The 22106-nt window shown below is 37.7% G+C and overlaps 1 protein-coding gene across 1 annotated transcript in view; it reads right to left on the reverse strand.

The window, feature by feature from the left end:
- The window catches only part of LOC118751565, a gene marked incomplete at its 5' end in the record, with an annotated part of 56011 nt that extends 35828 nt beyond the window's left edge, over window positions 1-20183 (reverse strand). The window contains 1 exon segment of the mRNA XM_036486383.1: window positions 19873-20183. Within this exon segment, the coding sequence (XP_036342276.1) occupies window positions 19873-20183 (311 nt within the window).
- Between the last annotated feature and the right edge of the window lie 1923 nt (window positions 20184-22106).

The following is a 22106-nucleotide window of genomic DNA, read 5'->3' on the forward strand; positions in this document are numbered from 1 at the left end:
AACGGAGTGAAGCTTTCAAATCAGTGTTGCCATTTTGGTGCTTTTGGAGCTAGATTTAGCTCTTTATTTTTCTATTCAGCTCCGACAATTGGGTTTTAGCTCCTAACTCTTTTTTTAGCTCTTTTCAAATTTCTCTAGCACTTTTTTAGCTCTAGAAATTTTGAGTTGTATTTGGTATAAATAAGCCAAAACTAAAGCGTTGATAAAATGGAAAATTTCAAGATTCAGTGTTCCACCATAAACTCTTGGATCTAGGTTAAAGAATTCAAAAATTAATTAAAAGAAAATCCTTTTTCTGATAGCACGCATTTTCTTTTATCTTACTAATTTTACCTTTAGGGAGAGCTGGAAGTAAAACTTTCCAGAAAAATTTTGCGAAAAAATTATTCAATTCAAATATCTGAAATTACAGACTTTAACAGTTTGTAAAGTATTTTTAGTTCACTGTTATAAGTGCTATAGCAACGAATTCGAAATATATGTACCTTATTTCGGTTTTAAAAGATTTTTTCAGCACTTCAACTTATAAAATTCGTTGTTTTTATTAAAATTGCCGAAAATATTTAGCTCTTTTTAGCTCTTTTTTTCGACCGTTTTAGCTCCAAACGAAATTTTTCGCTGGCAACACTGTTTCAAATTGCTGTAGCTATATGAAAGTGTTCGATTTAATTTTTCTTCTTCATAACGCTGCAGCAAACAAAATATCAAAATATTTAAATAAGAACGATTTTTCCACTAGTCTTTAGAACAAGATTGAGCAAATATATTTGCAGCTTTTCACTGGCGGTAAGTTTTGTGGTATCTCTGTAGTCGAATCCATTCAAAAAACTCCGCGCCGCCTCGTTCACTGTGAGCTTCACTCCACTCCACTTTTCTTCGCTCGGCTTTCTGTGTGAACGCACCCTAAATTAGCTTTCTGAGGTAAAATTATAGAAATCGGTTAAGTGATAGAAAGTTATGCGGTAACACACAAAAAAAATATACCGACGAATTGATAACCTCCTCTTTCTTTGAAGTCGGTTAAAAAGAATGCCTCATGTATGTATGTATGTCGGAAAATTAACTACTTTAAAAGCAATTCATTTTGTAGTTTTTTATTAGTTAAAAGTGGTTGGAATTATTTTTGGCATGGTGATGGCCTAGGAGCAAGCCAATTGTCCGACTCGGCATATGATTTTTATACCCGAGCGCACTTGTGCACAATGGTATTATAACTTTGTTCACATAACGGTTGTTTGTAACAGGCAAAACGAATCGAGATAGATATAGACAACTGTATACATAAATGATCAGGATGAAAAGAGAAATCGATTAAGCGGTGACTGTCTGTCCGGCCGTCCGTCCGTCCGTCCGTCCGTCCGTCCGTCCGTCTGTCCGTCTGTGCACACGATAACTCGAGTAAAAATTAAGATATCTTAACGAAACTTGGTACGTGTACTTCTTTCGGGCGTAGGACGGATGGTATTGAAAATGGGCAAAATCGAACAATAACCACGCCTATCTCCCATATAACGGTAATTTTCAGAAATACGTAAACTGCGATATTTTAGTAACTACTGAAGATTATTCACTCAAAATTGATATTTGCAATAACTTTTAGACGAAAAATAAGAATATTAAAATTTTTTTTGAAAATGGGCGTAGCCACGCCCACTTATGGTTACATGTGTATATCTTGGCAACCGCTGCACCGATTTCTTCCAAACTTGGCACAGTCATTGGCCTTGGTACAGGATACCAAATGGCCGAAAATTTTAAAAATCGGACAATAACCACGCCCACATCCCATATAACGGTAATTTGGAGAAATACGAAATCTTCGATAAATCCGTAAATATTGAAGCTAATTTATTCAAAATTGATGCTTTCAACAATTCTTTATCAGGAAATATGCTTATCATAAAATTTTGGAAAATGGGCGTGGCACCGCCCACTTATGATCACATATATGTATCTCGGCAACCGTTCTACCAATTTGTACCAAACTCGGTATGGTTATTGTGCTTGCCACATAAAAGCAAAACGTTCAAAATTATTGAAATCGGACTATAATCACGGCTTTTCATATAACGGTAAATTTTAGAAATGCTCGAAACGTCAATATTTCGAAATTTAAGGACGCTAATTTATTCAAAATTGATACACCCCGGCTTACCATGTAGCGGTAGCTTTCGGAAAGGTGAAAAGGCATATATGTAATACTTGCGCCGGGTATTTAATGTTCGACCCCGCCCGAACTTAGACTTTCTTACTTGTTAAATAAATAAATAATCCTAACGGGTTTTGCTCTCCTTTCCCGATCAAAAGACACGAGGGGCGCAGTCCGGATGATGTACGGATCTTTTGTTTTTTTGGTGCCGAGTCGTGGAAACAGGAGTTTGTTAAATGTCGAGATCTGCAGCTCGTTTCTGTAACTCTTCTCTACCGATTATTTCTCTACTGGTAGAGAATAAACGTCATTATGCACTACTCATTTAGTCTGTTCGAATAGATCTCCAGTGAAAAATGTCCAGCAGCAACTTGCAGGTTACCCCAAGAAGTACGCGAACGCAAAATTATCAAAAACTTGCAAGTTTTTAGTACAGCTTATCGAAATTTTGGTTACATACAAATGCATGAAACTGAAACACGAAAATAATATAAATTTAAGGTTCGCCTAAAATTATTTCCTAAGAAAACGTTAATGAGTATTTGCTTTATTTCGAGACATCTGCTAGATGTGCAAGTTAATTTAAACTGAAAAATCATCAAAATAAATTTCATAATTTTCATAAAATGCAAACAGATGTTTTTGATCAGCTGTTTTTCTTGCTGGCAAATTGCTGCTGGTAAAAATATTTCCAGCACGGAAAATAATGTCAGTAGCAGGTAATAATGTACCTTTGCACTATTTAACATGTCATTGGTCGGTAACAAGAGCAACTTAAATTTAAATCTATTAAATACATTCTAGCGTGTCTCAGTCCTTTACCCATAAAAGCGGCTATAACTTTTTTTATTCTATTCGAAATAGTAAGAGTGGCACATTTCTGAAATATTTATTAAATGAGCAATTTTTTTTATGTAATGTAAAGTTATAGCTCAGTACATTTTTTTTTACCAGAGATAGTCAAAGTTGGGGAAGAAAATATCAAAGAGTTAAAAATCCCAAAATAGTTATAATTTTTTGATGGTCCCTTAATATATTTTAACTACATGGCATTTGAATATGGAGAAGCAACTATCTGAAAGTATTTTACATAAAAAATTTACTAAGTGTAGCCTAGTTTGTAGATGCAGTTAAAGAAAATACATGAAAAGGCACGATTTTTCTTTAATTCAAAAAAATTTAAATATTTCAAAAACGGTGACACTTTTACTTGAAAAATTGTTGCTTATCAGGGAGCTCACCACCCCACCTACCTTCTCCCAAGTTTGGCAGGTTACTTCTGGGACACCCTGTATATACACAGTACATATAAGCTCAATGTATGTACCAATCATTCCAGCTTATTTCGGAATACGGTTGCCACCTAAATTTTGGAGTATGAAATTTACTTAATAGATATCGAAATCCATTTTTTCCAAAATATTTTTTTAAAGGTATCCAGATCTTGAAAAATTTTAAAAGTACGGGGACAAAGCCCGGCCAGCCTGGTACTATAACTTAAAGTGCGGTTAGACGTGTCAGTGCAAACGCTGATATGAAGTATTTAAATATTTAAGCATTAGATATTTTGTGATTGTTTTATGCGCATTTTAGCTAATTTTTCAATGCAGTAATTTTATTATAAGCATAAAATGTCTGGCCACATAGTTGAAACTGAAATTTTGTGAAAATTCTTTGTTACTTGTATTTAGTTGAGTTCCCAAACTCGCCATAAGTTGCAAGATTTTACTAGATTTATATTAATGTTTTAATTTCTTATTGAGGTATTTTATGCGGAAATGCATACGACTTCTAAAAAAGAGCTTCTTTACGTCAGAACTCAGACCATTTGACGGTGCAGATATTTCTTGCAGGTTTCCACCAGAGTTCCATTCATGGTATTGAATACCACCTCTTTAAAAAGATTCACTCGCACTCGGGCGATGCAGCACTTGGGCAGGAACAACAATACACACAAACGCTGGGCGAAGTAGCACTTGAGCAGTAGCAGCAACAACACACACACACGCTGGACGAGGTAGCACTTGGGCAGTAGCACAAGAAAAGCTATGTATGACCTGCAATGCTAATACAATCCTGCAAAAAATGGGACTAATCCGGGATGACTCCGGGAGCAATCGCAACGGAGCATGCGACTAATACCACTTTTGATCTCTTTATATGGAATGAACTAATCGCTTTTGTTCGAGCATGTCCTATGAAGAGACTAATTGTTCACCTTTATACCCGAACGGGTATAAAAAGCGACTATTCACTTTTAAAAAATAAAAACAGAAATTTGCGCCAGCTGAGATTCGAACCGGGGTGCTCAGCTTTGTTAGGCGAATACTCTCTCTGTATGCGAACGCCGCACATGAAATTTGATTGACTAAGTGCGTACATATCATTAAATCGTTAATAGTACCCATTAGAGATGAGTTGGGGACTAATTGATCTCCAATTATACCCATAAGGGATGAGTTGAGACTAATTGACCTCCATTAGTACCCTTATGAGACTAGTTGGGACTAATTAATGCCCAATTGTACCCGATTGAGAGTAATCTCGGAATACTCTCTTTAGAGATTAGTCGCACAATTTTTTGCAGGGAATGTTCTGACCGACAACGAACATTCCCACGACAGCCGGTTCTACGTACCGGAATGACTCGGGTTTTACCCGACCAAGGGATGTTGTTTCGGCGATCTAACCCCGTTTAGGTCGGCGAAGTATCTCAGAAGTTGTTCGTCCATAGGGCTACATTCACTACGTATTCTTCTACTCAGGGCTGGCATCGAGTCAAACCCAGGGTCAGAAACCTACACCTGCTGTGTATGCCGGAGACGACTTCACCACAACTCCACCTCAGTCAAGTGTAATGCCTGCGAGGGGTGGAGTCACCTCAGAGTCTGCTCGGGACTACGGACACATCGACAGTGGACCACGTCGTACGTGGCCCCCTGTTGCTCAAACAGAGCAGCCTCCACGGCTAACCTCAGTCTACCCGAGCAGCCTCACACAGTCACCACAACACAACAACATAATAACACCACAGACCATACCACAGCCACGACAGACCACATAACACACACAACCGCACCACCACCCACACGCCGCCGCCAACAACTCCTGGTTCCCTCTACAATCTGCACGGTATGTTAGACCAGGATATTCCGTAATGTGACATCAGTCAAGTGCAACACCAGCCTTGGCTGGTGCCACTTTAGGGCATGCTCAGGTCTGCGTACCACGCGAGATTAGACTGGGAACTTCGAGGGCCCGTGTTGCGCTGCTCGGTCGCAGACCTCAATTGCGACGCCTTCCGCCACCACCCCAGGGCGGCAACCATCACAGCAGCGCACACAGCCAACGGCGGTAAGAACACACACATCACTTACACCCCACATCACGACACGTCTCCCGAACCACATGAAGCTCCTTCAATTTAACTGCAACGGGCTACAGAGCAAGATTGAGGAGATAACCGTCTTCATGTGTCGGCATGGTATATTGATATCAGCGGTCCAAGAGACGAAGTTGCACAGCAATTCAACTTTGTTGAATTGCGCCGGGTACAGCGTGCACCGTCGAGATCGCGAGCGAGATAATGGTGGTGGCTTAGCGTTTATCACGCACCACACCGTGCAGTATCGTCTAATCGAAGCAGACATCGACCGCAGGGATACCACCGTAGAATGTCAGGGCATCGCTATCCGGTCAGGCGATGTTGAGCACGAAATATTTAACATATACATACCCCCTGTCACCTGCTGCCCGGCAGGATATCACCCTGATTTAGGTGCGCTCCTCAGAGGTTAAAACCGTATGGTAGTAGGTGACTTTAATGCGCACCACGATCTTTGGCACTCAAGCCTGTCAAACGATCGTAGGGGAACAGACTTGGCTGAGCAGATAGACGATTCGACATTCTGCACATTGAACGACGACGCACCCACCAGGATTATGGGTAACTGCAGTAGCTCGCCAGACATCACCATAGTCAGCGCTGGTCTGATAAACAGCATAACATGGCGACCTATGCTGACTTTAGCATCAGACCACCTACCCATAGTCATCTCGATAGATAAACCAACCGACTTTGCCTCCGCCAAACACCGGACCTATATCAACTTTTCTAAAGCTGATTGGAAAGGTTACGCGGAGTTTACCGAAAACACCTTCACGGCGCTCCCCACACCAACCGACGTCCATCTCGGTGAACGTAAGTTCCGCAGGGCTTTCACTGCTGCTGCAGCTCGCTTCATACCGGCAGGATGTATAACGGACCCACGTCCAAACTTCCCTGCCGAAGCGGCTGTTCTAGCCGATGAGCGTGATAGCCTTCGTCAGGCCGAACCCGGAGATCTCCGTATCAGGGATCTCAACGCGGAGATTCGGCAACTAGTAAACGTACATAAGCGGAGCCTGCTCTCCTTCTCTGCGCACGCAACCGCTATTGTCAATAAAGTACAGAGCCGCAACAAGGTCCTCAAGTCGCTAGCCGGCAGTATTTGGGGAAAGACAAAGAAACGTTGCTGGCAACATACAAGGCAATAGGCCGGCCGGTTTTGAATTACGCAGCGCCAGTGTGTTCGCCGGAGACTAGTAGGACGCAGTGGACGAAGCTACAGACTGCACAGAACACCGTACTCAGGATAGCGACAGGATGCCTCCTGATGTCGCCCGAACACCATCTTCACGGCGTGGCGCAAATGCTCCCCGTAAAGGAGCACAATATAATGCTCTGCAAGCAGTTCCTGATCGGGAGCCACAGAAGTGGCCACCCAAACAGACAGCTGCTTGCAGAGGAGCCCTCGCCTAGGCACGTCAGGAGGCATCTATATGAACTGACGGACGAAGTCCAGAGGTTCATCAAGCAACCTCTGAACCCGACAGCTTACCGACAGGCCCTGAACGGCATTCACAGGGAGTCAGTCTCGAGTTATGTAGACTCCAGACCTGTGAATGCCGTTCTAGGCATACCACCCCCGGACACAGATGAGACGGAGCTTCATCGGCCTCGGGAGACTCGCACAACACTAGCACAACTTCGCTCTGGCTACTGCAGCAGGTTAAACTCCTACCTGAGTAGATTGAATGAGGATGTGCCGAATGAGTGTCCGGCATGCGGAGAGACCCACATGACTCGAAACATCTCTTCGCATGCCCGGAAAACCCGACAACCCTAACGGCTTTGTCCCAGTGGACCAACCCCACAGAAGCTGCATGCTTCCTAGGCTTGCCGTTAGTGGAACTTGACGACAACGACTGAGATACCAACCATCCTGGGCGGGGTTGTTGTAGCCGCTACAACAACAACAACAACAACCGACAACGAAAACACCTTGAAAACGAGTTTTGGGATTGTGGGCCGAAGGCTGTTCACATCGACTGTTGGTCTTTTCGTTGACATTTCTTACATCCTTGGTTTACAGTTTTGCTGCACAAATACAAAACCAAAATACTTTTTCTTCAATTTCTTTTCATTAACAACCTTTTACTTCCATGCTTATTTAATTTTGGTCAGCCAATTAGCAATAAATCCGAAATGGCGTATTAAAGATGATAAAATATGACTTCCACTTCGATAAATAATCGAAAAAAACTAGCGCAGACACCGATTGGAATGAGTGGAACGTGAGTTTTCAAGTGGTTTTCAGCGAAAACCTGTTTTCGTTTGACAGATTTTACATTGACGAAAACACAAGTTTTAGGTCGAAAACCAGTTTTAGCAACGAAAACATGTTTTCGATGTCGGTCAGAACATGGTATAAAATTCACTCAATACGTTTTATTATTATTTGGTTATTAAATACCCAGTATAAACTTACTTGGAGGTATTTTAAAAGTTTCACTCGCATTCGGGCGATGCAGCACTTGGGCAGGAACAAAACGCACTAACGCAGGGCGATGTAGCACTTGGGCAGGGACACCACAAAACACATTCGCACTCGGGCGGTGCTGCACTGTGGCATGAACACAATATAAACGAATTAAAACCTGTAATAGGGCTACTTATTAATAGTTTTCTGTTAAATAAGTAATTAAAGACTCGCTTACAACTTACTTGAACGTGTTGATAGAAGTGAAATTATAATTTAATTGAAGAATAATTGGATTTAATAAAACATTTACACAAATTCTCGAAATCAGGAAAACAAATGACAGCGAATATGAACAAAGCAAACTTCGAATAATGAAGCAGTGTTGCCTACTCAGTATTTCGTCAACTTTATACTACTATTCAGCAAAATCCCTCTCAAAATAAGAAAAGAGATCACACGGTTTTTCTAAGGAAGTCCACATGGCGGATTTAGAGCGTGAAGTTCTCTATGTACATCATCTTATTTTTTGCATCATGAATTTATACAAGGTGGTGTTACTGGCGAATTTAGATTACAACAATAACAACCACATATATTTTGTATTGCGGGTGTTATGTCAAATCGCAATTCGCCCCAAAGTTTACTGTCAAATCAGTAAAAGCAAAGACAAAATACATGCAAAGCGAAGAAATCAGCTGATCATACAACACCACCTTGTATAAATTCGCCTTGATTATCTGCTTGTCGAACAGACTAATTATCAGTAGAAAACAGGGCGGCAAATTCATATCTCATTCAGCTACAGAATCAAATTCATCAGCTGATTGGATATGCTTACGACAGTGTTTCAGTTAATGAGAGTGGAAATTATAATTTTTGATGTGAGCACCTGGTCCAAATTGGATTTAAATAACTAACTCGTTTAACTCAAAAACAGAGGTCGAAAGTGTCTTGATACTACTTTCAAATGCATTCGACTTAGGGAAATTCAAAGTCAGTGGCCGAAATAAAAAGGAAAAAAAAAGGAATTAGGTCGGACCAGTGCAGCCAGTTTGCGGGATTTCGCCCTTTTTTCGGGATTTTATGACTCAAACGGGCGGATGGGATTTTCTGTCGAAAAACGAGATTTTTTGCATACCATATATATATATATATATAGATTGGCGCTTACACATATGTTAGTGTTTGGCCGAGCTTCTCCTCCGACTTGTGGCGTGCGCCTTGATGTTGTCACACATAACAGAGGTGCCTACAGTTTTACGCCGACTCCAAACGGCGATTGTATTTTTATGAGAAGCTGTTTTTCATAGCAGAAATTCACTCGGTGGTTTGCCATTGCCAGCCGAGGGACGGCCGCTGTTAAGAAAAAACCTTTTTTCTATATTTTTTGCCATGTTGCTTTGACCAGGGCTTGAACCCAGGCGCTGCGGAGTGGAAGCGCGCACTGCTTACCACTACACCAGGGGTTCTTAAACTTTTAAGATGTTGGAACCCTTACTAAACACCTTTCATTTTATGGAACCCCACATCAAATTACTAAAAATCAAAGGCACTGCAATCCAAATATGAATAAAAACTTATACTAGAAACAGTATACATACTTTAAATTTTAATGTGAAGAAAGAAATTGTTTCACTGTTATTAATTATTGTATAAAATAGTAGTTCGATATAATGTCTGAAAGCTGCATGCGCAATTCTGGGGTAGGATCCAATTTCGACATGAATTTGATTTTTGTATGAGTGTAAGCGGAAAACCCTGTTGACAGAGTACGATGTGACAGAAGGAAGAAAGACTCTTTCGGAGGCACACAGATTCAAATGTGTTTTTCAATGTCGAAGTACTCTGGAGATCTATGAATGCTGCAAAAATGGATTTTGTACCTAACCGATATTACGACTACTAGCCGAAAAATATTCTGACTAAGATTTCAGGTGATTTACCAAGTGCCTAGTTATGAAACTTCACATTTCATTTGGCAATTCATCGCGCTCCTTGTAGAAAGTTGTGTATAACCCTTTGGCCAACCACACATACCGGCTAGAAAAAAAAACAAGCTAGCAAGCGCAAGCTCAACGCTCTTATGCAGGTATGGCACTCAGTACGGCAATCATACCAACTACGGATACATACATATGTATGTATACTTGAAAATAGATAATTGTTACTACGTTTATACGTAAGCTATTTGCAAATAAAAATAATTTGCAAATACCTAACTCACTGTTTATTCGATGGTGAAAAATCCTTTTTTAATATTGCCTGATTATAAAAAGGCAATAATATGACCATCGAAAAAGAAAATAAAGTTAACAGTTAAGAAAGTCTAAGTTCGGGTGGAGCCGAACATTAAATACCCGGCGCAAGTATTAAATATATGTTTTTTCACCTTTCCGAAAGCTACCGCTAGATGGTAAGCCGGGGTGTATCAATTTTGAGTAAATTAGCGTCCTTAAATTTCGAAATATTGCAGTTTCAATCATTTCTGAAATTTACCGTTATATGAAAAGCGGCCGTAATTTTAGTCCGATTTCAGTAATTTTCAACGTTTTGCTTTTATGTGGCAAGCACAATAAAAATACCGAGTTTGGTACAAATTGGTAGAACGGTTACCGACATACATATATGTGATCATAAGTGGGCGGTGCCACGCCCATTTTCCAAAAATTTACCATAAACATATTTCTTGGTAAAGAATTGTTGCAAGCATCAATTTGGAATAAATTAGCTTTAATATTTACGGATTTATCGAACATTTTGTGTTTCTCTAAATTACCGTTATATGGGATGTGGGCGTGGTTATTGTCCGATTTTTAAAATTTTCGGCCATTTAGTTGCTGTATCAAGGCCAAAAACTCTGCCAAGTTTGGAAGAAATTGGTGCAGCGGTTACCAAGATATACACATGTAACCATAAGTGGGCGTGGCTACGCCCATTTTCCAAAAATTTATAATATTCTTATTTTTCGTCTGAAAATTATTGTAGATATCAATTTTGAGTGAATTATCTTCATTGGTTACTAAAATATCGCAGTTTTCGTATTTCTGGAAATTACCGTTATATGGGAAGTGGGCGTGGTTACAGTCCCATTTCGCCCATTTTCAATACCGACCTACCTTGGATTAACGGAAACCTACATACTAAATTTCGTTGAGATATCTCAATTTTTGCTCGAGTTATCGTGTACACGGACGGACGGACAGCCGGACAGACAGACATGGCTTAATCGATTTCTCTATTCATTCTGAGCATTTATGTATACATTAGTCTATATCTATATCGATTCGTTTTGGCTGTTACAAACAACCGTTATGTGAACAAAATTAATATACCCTTGTTCACAAGTGCGCTCGGGTATAAAAACTCCTTTAGCTTGTGGTGGGTGGGGCAGTATTTTGTGACGGGTGGAACGAGTCTCTATTGTGGATGCAAAGTTCGTGAGTAAAATGAGCTCTACTTGTTTCACATGAATATTTATTATACTTTTAATATAATTACTTTATTTCGTATTTTCAAAGTCAGGTTAAAAAACGAAATTGGCCGTGACGGTTGGGACGTCCAATAAGCATTTCTGAAAACTTCTCACCAAATGTAAATATATTTTTGTAATAAATCACTTTCTATTTGGATAATTATTATTTGCATTGTCAACTTAAATACACGAGCATTGCCTTGTCAACTTTATGAGAAAATACAATATGAGAGATATTCGTCCTACGGTTGCGTTTGTAACAATAACAAGTAAGAAAGTCTAAGTTCGGGTGGAGCCGAACATTAAATACCCGGCGCAGGTATTAAATATATGTATTTTCACCTTTCCGAAAGCTACCGCTAGATGGTAAGCCGGGGTGTATCAATTTTGAGTAAATTAGCGTCCTTAAATTTCGAAATATTGCAGTTTCAAGCATTTCTGAAATTTACCGTTATATGAAAAGCGGCCGTAATTTTAGTCCGATTTCAATAATTTTCAACGTTTTGCTTTTACGGAGCAAGCACAATAGCCATAGCAAGTTTGGTACAAATGGAAGAACGATTACCGAGATACATATATGTGATCATAAGTGGGCGGTGCCACGCCCGTTTTCCAAAATTTTACCATAAACATATTTCTTGGTAAAGAATTGTTGCAAGCATCAATTTTGAATAAATTAGCTTTAATATTTACGGATTTATCGAAGATTTTGTATTTCTCTAAATTACCGTTATATGGGATGTGGGCGTGGTTATTGTCCGATTTTTAAAATTTTCGGCCATTTAGTATGCTGTATCAGGGCCAAAAACTTTGCCAAGTTAGGAAGAAATTGGTGCAGCGGTTACCAAGATATACACATGTAATCATAAGTGGGCGTGGCTACGCCTATTTTCCAAAAATTTATAATATTCTTATTTTTCGTCTGAAAATTATTGTAGATTTCAATTTTGAGTGAATTATCTTCATTACTTACTAAAATATCGCAGTTTTCGTATTTCTGGAAATTACCGTTATATGGGAAGTGGGCGTGGTTACAGTCCGATTTCGCCCATTTTCAATACCAACTTACCTTGGGTTAACGGAAACCTACATACCAAATTTCGTTGAGATATCTCAATTTTTGCTCGAGTTATCGTGTACACGGACGGACGTACAGACAGACATGGCTTAATTGATTTCTCTATTCATTCTGAGCATTTATGTATACATTTGTCTATATGTATTTCGATTCGTTTTGGCTGTTACAAACAACCGTTATGTGAACAAAATTAATATACCCTTGTGCACAAGTGCGCTCAGATTTAAAATAGAGAAAGTAGTGAAAACTAACTCGAAAGAAATCGATCTATGATCACCTGTGGTAGCGTCTTCGCTAAAATGACTCTAACGTAAATATATTAAGCTATTTATGAAATATATTTTAATAATAAATACTTTTCAGGAGAAAAGACAGCCCTCCAAAACCATTACCGGTAGAAGATAGTTCCGGAGAAAGCTCATCGTTTTTTGACATACCTACATATGTAACAGCGAAATGCGTACGGGTTTGTTTTTCTTTTCATTAGTAATATATATACATATGTGTGAAAGTATTGTATGTATCTTTTGTAGACTAATAAAATACTTAAAAAACTTAAATGTTTTATTACATACATACTAGGGCGGGGAAATTTTTTTATTATGGGCGTATAGCATAGGAGGATTCTACGTGTAATTCTAAGCAAATTTGCTGAAGAAACCATGAGTCTAAAATCAATTTGAAGTTTGCCAAATTACGGGAATAGGTTTCGAATAAAATGTTAAAATTTTCACTGTTGGAAGTTTTAAGAAAAATATAAATGTAGAAATGGACTCCCCATACCAAAAAACCACTTATAGCAAATTTTTATACATAATTAAAGTACTTCTTTACGACACTACAGCAAAATGATATTTTCTCAATTTGGAAAACTCTAAATTGATTTTAAACCCATGGTTTCTTCAACAAATTTTAGTATTACACATAGAATCCTTCTGTTCTATACGCGCATAGTCGAAAAAATCTCCCATAGAAATTGACCCGCCCTAATGCATACATAAATATGTATATGTAAATCTACCACATTGTTTTGGAATCTTTCACAATTTTTAAGGCTATCTACCACTAAAAGAAAATTGTATAGTCCACACACTGCCCTCCAGTACTGCTGGAGTCAATCGCTACTTTCGAACCGCTACTGCACCGACTCCTAGGTAAGTAGTTACTCTATTAACCCGTGGTAGTGCACATGGTAGTGCAGAGTCGAACAAGTCGGAAGCAGAATAGCGAAAAACTACGACAGAGGGCGCCAATAAATCACTTTAGTAACTCCCGGTAGTGCAGAGAGAGCCGACGGTGACTACCGCCTAGGACATTGCCTTGTAAAAGTAATCGATGAAATACACTGCGGTAATTGACGGTGTTTATCAGTTAGCTACCGATTCAGCAGTCCTGTAGTCACTCCCCCGTACTGCAGGGTGTGTATACTATCATCATCTTCGTGTGTCTTACGATAATTGACGATTGATGCTTCGCTGGTACTTCGGCAAAGCAAATTAAATCAGTTGCTGTTGACAGTGTTCGGGCGTAAAAATTATCTTAGAGGTAAATCACCATGAAAAATTGAGGCATATTCCAAAACAATGTGGTAGATTAAAATAAATAAATTTATAAATATGTTATATGCACTTAAGTATTACTGTAAATAAAAAGTTTAAAATGTTTGGGTGTAACTGTCTGATTGTATTTCAATTCATGAAGGGTGAATGGGTTAAAAATTCGAAATCAAGTTTAATACGATTTTTAATGTTTTTTAGGGCAAATGAAGCACTAACCTTTTTGTTTTGGGGGAAAAAAATTGCTGAGTTACGAGCATCTAATAACTTATTTCCCATTCCTCCCGAAACATTTTCTGTGTGTATTATTCGAATAGCTGCGCAGTGAAGTCTCAGCAACAAGTGATTTGATTTGCTTTGCCGAAGTGCTAGCACAGCATCAGTCAATCGTCAATTATCGTAAGACGCACGAAGACGATCATAAATAAAATAAATAAATAAATGAACGAAAGACACAAGATCACGCCTTCCAGAAAGAATGAAAAAAGTTATTTTCTAGCTGTTGAAATCTCGACGCCATCTTTGTTGTAAGAAGTAAACAACGAAGAGAACAAAAAAAACCGCGTAATTGTTGAACGCATGAATAATCATTTTTATACCCGAGCGCACTTGTGCACAAGGGTATTATAACTTTGTTCACATAACGGTTGTTTGTAACAGGCAAAGCGAATCGAAATAGATATAGACAAATGTATACATAAATGATCAGAATGAAAAGAGAAATCGATTAAGCGGTGACTGTCTGTCCGTCCGTCTGTCCGTCCGTCTGTGCACACGATAACTCGAGTAAAAATTAAGATATCTTAACGAAACTTGGTACGTGTACTTCTTTCGGGCGTAGGACGGATGGTATTGAAAATGGGCAAAATCGGACAATAACCACGCCTACCTCCCATATAACGGTAGTTTTCAGAAATACAAAAACTGCGATATTTTAGTAACTACTGAAGATAATTCACTCAAAATTGATATTTATAATACATTTTAGACGAAAAATAAGAATATTAACATTTTTTTGAAAATGGGCGTAGCCACGCCCACTTATGGTTACATGTGTATATCTTGGTAACCGCTGCACCAATTTCTTCCTAACTTGGCACAGTTTTTGGCCCTGATACAGCATACTAAATGGCCGAAAATTTTTAAAATCGGACAATAACCACGCCCACATCCCATATAACGGTAATTTCGAGAAATACGAAATCCTCGATAAATCAGTAAATATTAAAGCTAATTTCTGCAAAATGATGGTTGCAACAATTCTTTGCCAGGAAATACGTTTATGATAAAATTTTGGAAAATGGGCGTGGCACCGCGCACTTATGATCACGTATATGTATCTCGCTAACCGTTCTAGCAATTTGTACCAAACTCGGTATGGTTATTGTGCTTTCCACATAAAAGTAAACCATTGAAAATTGTTGAAATCGGACTAAAATTACGGCCGCTTTTCATATAACGGTAAATTTCAGAAATGCTTGAAATTTCAATATTTTGAAATTTAAGGACGCTAGTTTACTTAAAATTTATACACGCCGGCTTATCATGTAGCGGTAGCTTTCGGAAAGGTAGAAAACATATATTTAATACTTGCGCCGGGTATTTAAAGTTCGGCTCCGCCCGAACTTAGACTTTCTTACTTGTTATTATGCAAATATAAAAATATGTCGTTGTGTTAAATTATTCTTTACCTTATGTGTGCACACGTTGTCACAAGCGAAAATTAAGAAAATTGCAGTAAAAAGCCACCACCAAATTTTAAACAACGAACAAATGTATACAAACGGCTAATGTCAAAGTCGCCCAACTTTTTTCCTAAATGCGATTATAACGGGCTACTAAGAAGAAGGCGTGATCTTGTATTTTTGGTTCATGCACGTGTCGACATCGCAGCAAGAAATGTTGTTTTTTGTTGTCGAAAATGCCCATTCATTAATGCGCAAATAAACAAGTTAAAAAATAAGAAGTTTCAAGATGTGGTAGTTTTTTAGCTTACGGTAGTAGAAGTAGTAGAAATATAATTTAGCAAAAAAAAATTTTATCTATTCCACAAATGTGGTGCGGTCCGAGCACTGGCTGTTGAGCACGACTTCGCTGCTTCGCACACAAGCACATGTGTGTGATAGTGTGAGTTTGCTCACCTCTGCTTTACAACATTTGATGTGGAATCAGTGCTGCCACGACCACATTTGTTTCCTACCAAAATGTCCTACCAAAACCGACCAAAACCTACCTGTTTGTTCTAAGAAGAAGTAAAGCTCTTTGGAAGGTGCCATTTTACAAATATTGGATGGAGCAGACAATCATTCCTCAAGATGTATCAGTCTGCTGTTGATGATACGTGGGGTTTCCTCCACCATCCCAATTCAAATGGTATCTTAAAAGCCTGATTATGGCAACTTAACTTAACTTAACGGAACGTAGAACTTAGAGAATCAAAATGAAACAGATTTCGGCGTGGCATTAAGTTACGTTAAGTTTCGGCTGTTCAATTATAAGCAACACCCATTTAACAGAATTTTTAAGAGAGAGCCTTAAGTTAAGTTAAGTTTGCCATAATCAGGCTTTAACTTGCAGTGTCTTGTCAGGGAACCAGCAAGAGTTCTAAGACCCTCCCTTCTAAGTTAAGGAGTTTTTCGTTCCTCTTGGAAGGAGTTATAGATCTCTTTGATTGTCTTATTTGCTGTGATACTCCCTAGTAGGCCGCAATCTGAGATTCTTCCCAGCTCCTAAGTAGCTCTGCAGTGTATGCTTTAGATGCACCTCAGACGAGCTCGAAACCATGCATGTGCATTTGGGCTCCACGCTTTGCGAGACAGTCAGACCTTTCGTTGCTTTCATGTCCCGGAACCCACCAGAGCATTACACTATTGTAGGTGCTTCAAAACAGTTTTTCAGCTGTCCACCAGGATTGGTGCCATTTGAAAAGAGTGTTGGGCCTTTAACGCTGCCTGACTATTCGACATAATATTTATTCAGTCCCCATTTGTCCTTCTATGAAGACATTCGCGAACACATATTTCGACTTCGAAAACTTCCTCCTGGAATATGGTATATGTCCGTCGTATACCATACTTCGGACTCTTGGTCAATCTTAGTATTATCGCTTTCCAGTAGCCCCTTTCAGGAATTCTGACCTTATAGGGTTTGTAGAAGGATAACCACGGTAGCATAATGTCCGTAAACTTGATAGCGGGATCATCCAGGAATGGCTTGAGAACCTCTAAATGACCCCGAAGTACTCCAGTTTTCATGCTGATAATATTAGACAGCCAAAGGCTCACCAAGCCAGTGCCGCGTATGTAACAACGGGTTTTACTAACGTATTGAAAGAGCACACCAGTTTCGGTACAACTTTGTAGTTCAGTTCAATTTAAATTAACTTGTAGGCACATAAGGTGTTTATGGATGTTTGTTTTCGTTGTTTTATGGCCGACGGCGCGTAGGTAACTGGCTGAGTCAGCTGGAGTCGTTAGATCGAATCCCACTAAAAGAAGTCTGATGAGGAAATGTGGTGATTTCCAAAATAGCTATCACTTCTACCTTTTTTTTTTTTAAATACGGTTGCTCTTCCACAATAATTTTTCATTAAAAACGGCCCAAGCTCAATAAAAATTTTTGAATATAATTGTTATAAGGCCATAAAATAACAAAAAAAAATTACTTAAGGACGAGCACATCTAAAAGTTAAACATTATAAAAATAGAATTATTAACAAAAAACCAACAAAACCAACAAAACCACCAACCACATGATCAAGTTTAAATAGCACTGGGATAGCTACGCTTGATTTTAGTTGGCTTCACAAATGAAAAAGTGGAAAAAGGCAACAAGAATTTGCAAGGCGAACTTAGCGCAGTGCGTAGGAAACTGGCCGAGTCCGCTGGGGTCGTTGGATCGTATCCCACTGAAAGAAGTCTGATGAGGAAATGTGGTGATTTTCGAAATAGCTATCACTTCTACCATTTTTTCAAAAATATTGTTGCTTTTCCACAATAATTTTTCAAGCTCAATATATAAATAAATTCAAGCCTCAAGCTCAATAAAATTTGTTGAATGTATTTATGGATGTTCATAATGTATATTGGCAATAATATAGGTATACGTTTTCACTTACGAATCAGATACATTTATATGTTTATGGTCGCCCTTATACGAATGCACCGGTGAAACAAGTTTGCTAAAATGTTCGGAGATACATATTTTCTACACGGTTAAAAATTTCGGTTTTAATTTTAAACTTTTTAGACTACATATATGACCAAACTAAATTTAGTTTCAAATACAAACCTTCCAAGTTTAAAAGAGAGCACATATGTTGGGTTTAGAATTTAAACAGTTCGGTTTAAATTTTAAATCCAAACATTTTCTATTTCGTTTGCTTCACGCTACACTTCACGAAAGCTTTTTCATAATTAAGAATAAAAAAAATCTTAAATTTGGACCCGGACAGCCATGGTAGCAGCCAATTGTATTAGGCATATTGATGCAAACATTTTCTATTTCGGTTTAGATTTTAAACCAAATTTTCTATATATGAAACCTAGGAACTCGAATTAAATCATTTTGGTTTGATTTTTAAACCACGAGCTTTTTGGTTTTAATTTTGAACCACTCATAGCAAAACAACATTTTCTAGGTTGCCTCGACTAAAATTAAAACCAGAATATATTAAAAATTGCCTAAAACTATTGAGTGGTTTAAAAAGTAGACTATAAAAGATTAGAAAAAAAGCAGTAGTCCCAGCGCGGTTCAAAAATTAAACCCAAATTTTTGAACGTGTATTTTTCGCAAATGACTATTATTGTCGCGAAACCTACCAAAATCCAACCTAGCCTACCAACCCACCAAATGTAAAAAAAACCCACCAGTTTTAGTAGGAAAAGCATATGTGTGGCAACACTGTGTGGGATCTTTATAATAACGAGAACGGGAATAAACGAGAGCGTCGAAAATTCTTAGTGCAAGTCCTTAAGTACAAAGCTGATTACCATGATGCAATAATACAAGGTGGTATCAATTATGACAGCTCGATTTGACACTGCCTTAGCTCAGTAGAACGAGAAGAAAAACGGGAAGAAATTACGCCCCATTTGGGGTAAAAATATAAAATTTCAAATTTTTTCCTAAACAAAATTTGCTTTTGTATAGTATATTCGTAATGAAATGAAATAAAATAAGATAAAATACCTTTTTAAGAAAAAAAAATGCGTATACTGAGAAAAATTAAAAAAATATTCAACTATATTATTAGACAAAGAATTGTTAAAGAACTAACACTGTCTCACCTAAGGCAGTCAATATGGCGGAATTAGAGCGAGAAGTTGCCAACCGATAACACCTTGTATTATTGCATCATGGCTGATTACAACGCATTTAGACACTCGACCTAAGAGCTTGCGTGTATTTGTATACTTCGTTCCCAAAAAGTGATGTCAAAATTTAGAATCATTTAAGTGTTTTCTATCAATAGTAAAAGTCCTTTCATACATTTTCATTTCGTATGTACACCTTATAAGAGGCCTATTTGTCCATAAATACATTCTAAAATTATAAACTAACAAACGAGGCCACATATGATGTCAGCCTACGCAATATCACGCTATAATAAGAAAAATCTGCCATTTAATTAACATGGGCCTACTTAGGCCCAGTGGGTTAACTTAGCGCCTCCTAGAGTGCTGCCCATCCTCGGGTTAAATATGTTTTTGTATCTACATATATTTATGTAAATACATACATAAATATTTTCCTCAGCCCTTCGTTGAATATCCACGGGTGAAAAATATTTCATTTGTAATCTTCTTACTTACCTGTGTCGCATCCTCCAGTATTAACTGTTCCAAAAGAGCCTTCAGTGAGACATGTGTACTCTCCTCTAACCACACCACCCACTTGGTATGCTCGTCTAGCAGTTTGGAGCGCACCAAAGGCATCGTACTCTTTATCACCCAATAGCTTGGAAAATTGAATATTTCATGTAGTATATGAACGGTGATGACGTAGTTAGTGTTGGCCAATTGGCTTTCGGCTTGGTTAATAATGTCATCGCGTAGACGTGCTGCTAATGGACGATGATACGTGGTGTCTTGGCTGGATATGAGGAACAATACTCCAGTGGACTCTATGTATGTAGAACGTAATTCGCAGGTGTCATGAAATATTAGATCGGAAATGTGGATTTGAAAAACTATGTACGTATGTAAGTACGGTTATTTACAAAGTTATGTCAAATATATGTTTATACATTAGACTGCGCCATATTAGTATGGAGAAAATTTTTTGTTAAGCTACAAAGCAAGACTTCCTAGAAATTTTTCTTTGATCTTAAAAACTTGCCCCGCGAAAAATGTGCCTCAAAGGTCCCAAAGTTGACCATATTCATGAAATTTTTTACAAAGTGGTCAAAATTGCTTTTAAGTTAGCGCGCAATTTAATATGTTTTACTGTAAAATGTGTACATATCCTTAAATTTTCAAGATTTACTATATTTTTCTCCTAAAATCACAGTTCTCATTATTTTGAAAAGCAGAACAGTTTTTTTGGGAAGTAGCAAAGCCAAAAGTTGAATTACATTTAGTAAAAAACTTAAGCTAAATGTGTGAATTTATCGTATTTTCAGTGTCGTAATTTAACTTACTTAATGTTGCTAACTTAGGGCATTTTTACTTTTCCAAATCTGAAATGTCAAATTTGCAAGTGTCAAGTCTACATTTATTACTTTAATACTTTAACTTAAAGAAATAATAATATATAATATAAAAAAAAAAAACTTTCTAATATACAACGCTTTTATAAATGGACTAAAAAGTAGAAAATAATATTTCTCAGTCCCATAGATTTGTTTTGATAACTTTTGATTTTGAAATTTTAGCAAAAGTCGTTATAACCAATTTATGAGATTGAAAATGAAAAGCGTGGGCGCATATAATAGCCACCTGAATTGATATGAAGGGTAATATATGTTCATATGTATGTGGATATATGAATAACGACCGCTTAAAATCGATCTCAGATTTGTACTTTCGCTGAAGAAATTTTAGGTCTATGCTATGTAGTTTGCCTATTGTCAATTAAATATAATGCTTTGTATTGCATTCGCCCCACGCTTTTCATTTATACAAGCGTTGTATATTAAAAGTTTTTTTTATATTATTTATTTTCTACTTTTTTGTCTTGTCTGTATAAAATTTTGCGATAGATATTAAAATAATTCAACGATATTAATAGAAAGGTGCACACACATGCATTTACATATGTATGTACATACAAACGAGCACCAATTAATTTTATTTAAAGAAATCTACCTCGCCCTATTCACTACAGATGTCGCCCTATGCACTAGACTTTTTTACAGGAACTTTGCAAAGCAAAGGTTTTATGGTGTCGGACACACAACATTGAAAGTTTCTGGATCCACAACATTGAAAGTTTCTGGAGCCACAACATTGCAAGTTGATAAAAGCGTTGTAATAAAAAGAAAAAATGGAACAAGTTTATTTTTGCTCAATTACGACGAAAGTCGAAATAGAGGTATTACCTAGGGATGGGTAGTGGGGGTTGAAAATCGATTTTTTCGGAATTTAAAATATTGTCCAACCAATCGATTATTCGATTTGAAAATTGGTGTTACAAATTCGATTTATTTCGATTTATTCGAATTTTGAAAAAAAAATGTTTACTGAAAATTTAAAAGTTTGTTTCTAACAATGACAACCGAAAAACCAAACGCAAAAAGAGCTGGTATACGAGAAATATTTGATGAAGAATGTAGAAATACATAATTCAGAACATGCAAAACATGTTTCGTTTCCAAAAATAAAGCGAACACTATTGAATGGACACTATTAATTTCAAAGCTAATAAGATATTGCCGCCATTACACTTTGTGCAGATTGCTACTTGTAATGGTTTAGGAAGCCCGCTTCTCCATAAATTTTTGTATTATATTTAGTAAAGCATTAAAGAACCATTTTTCCCAATTTTTCTTTCGGGCCCTATGCGGGCTAAAGAAGACACACTTTTTGTAACTGCTTCGCTTTACCAT

The sequence above is a fragment of the Rhagoletis pomonella genome, unplaced genomic scaffold, assembly GCF_013731165.1.
Source record: "Rhagoletis pomonella isolate Grant_MI unplaced genomic scaffold, Rhpom_1.0 Rhpom_scaffold_00806, whole genome shotgun sequence".
In the NCBI taxonomy this organism is placed as follows: Eukaryota; Metazoa; Arthropoda; class Insecta; order Diptera; family Tephritidae; genus Rhagoletis; species Rhagoletis pomonella.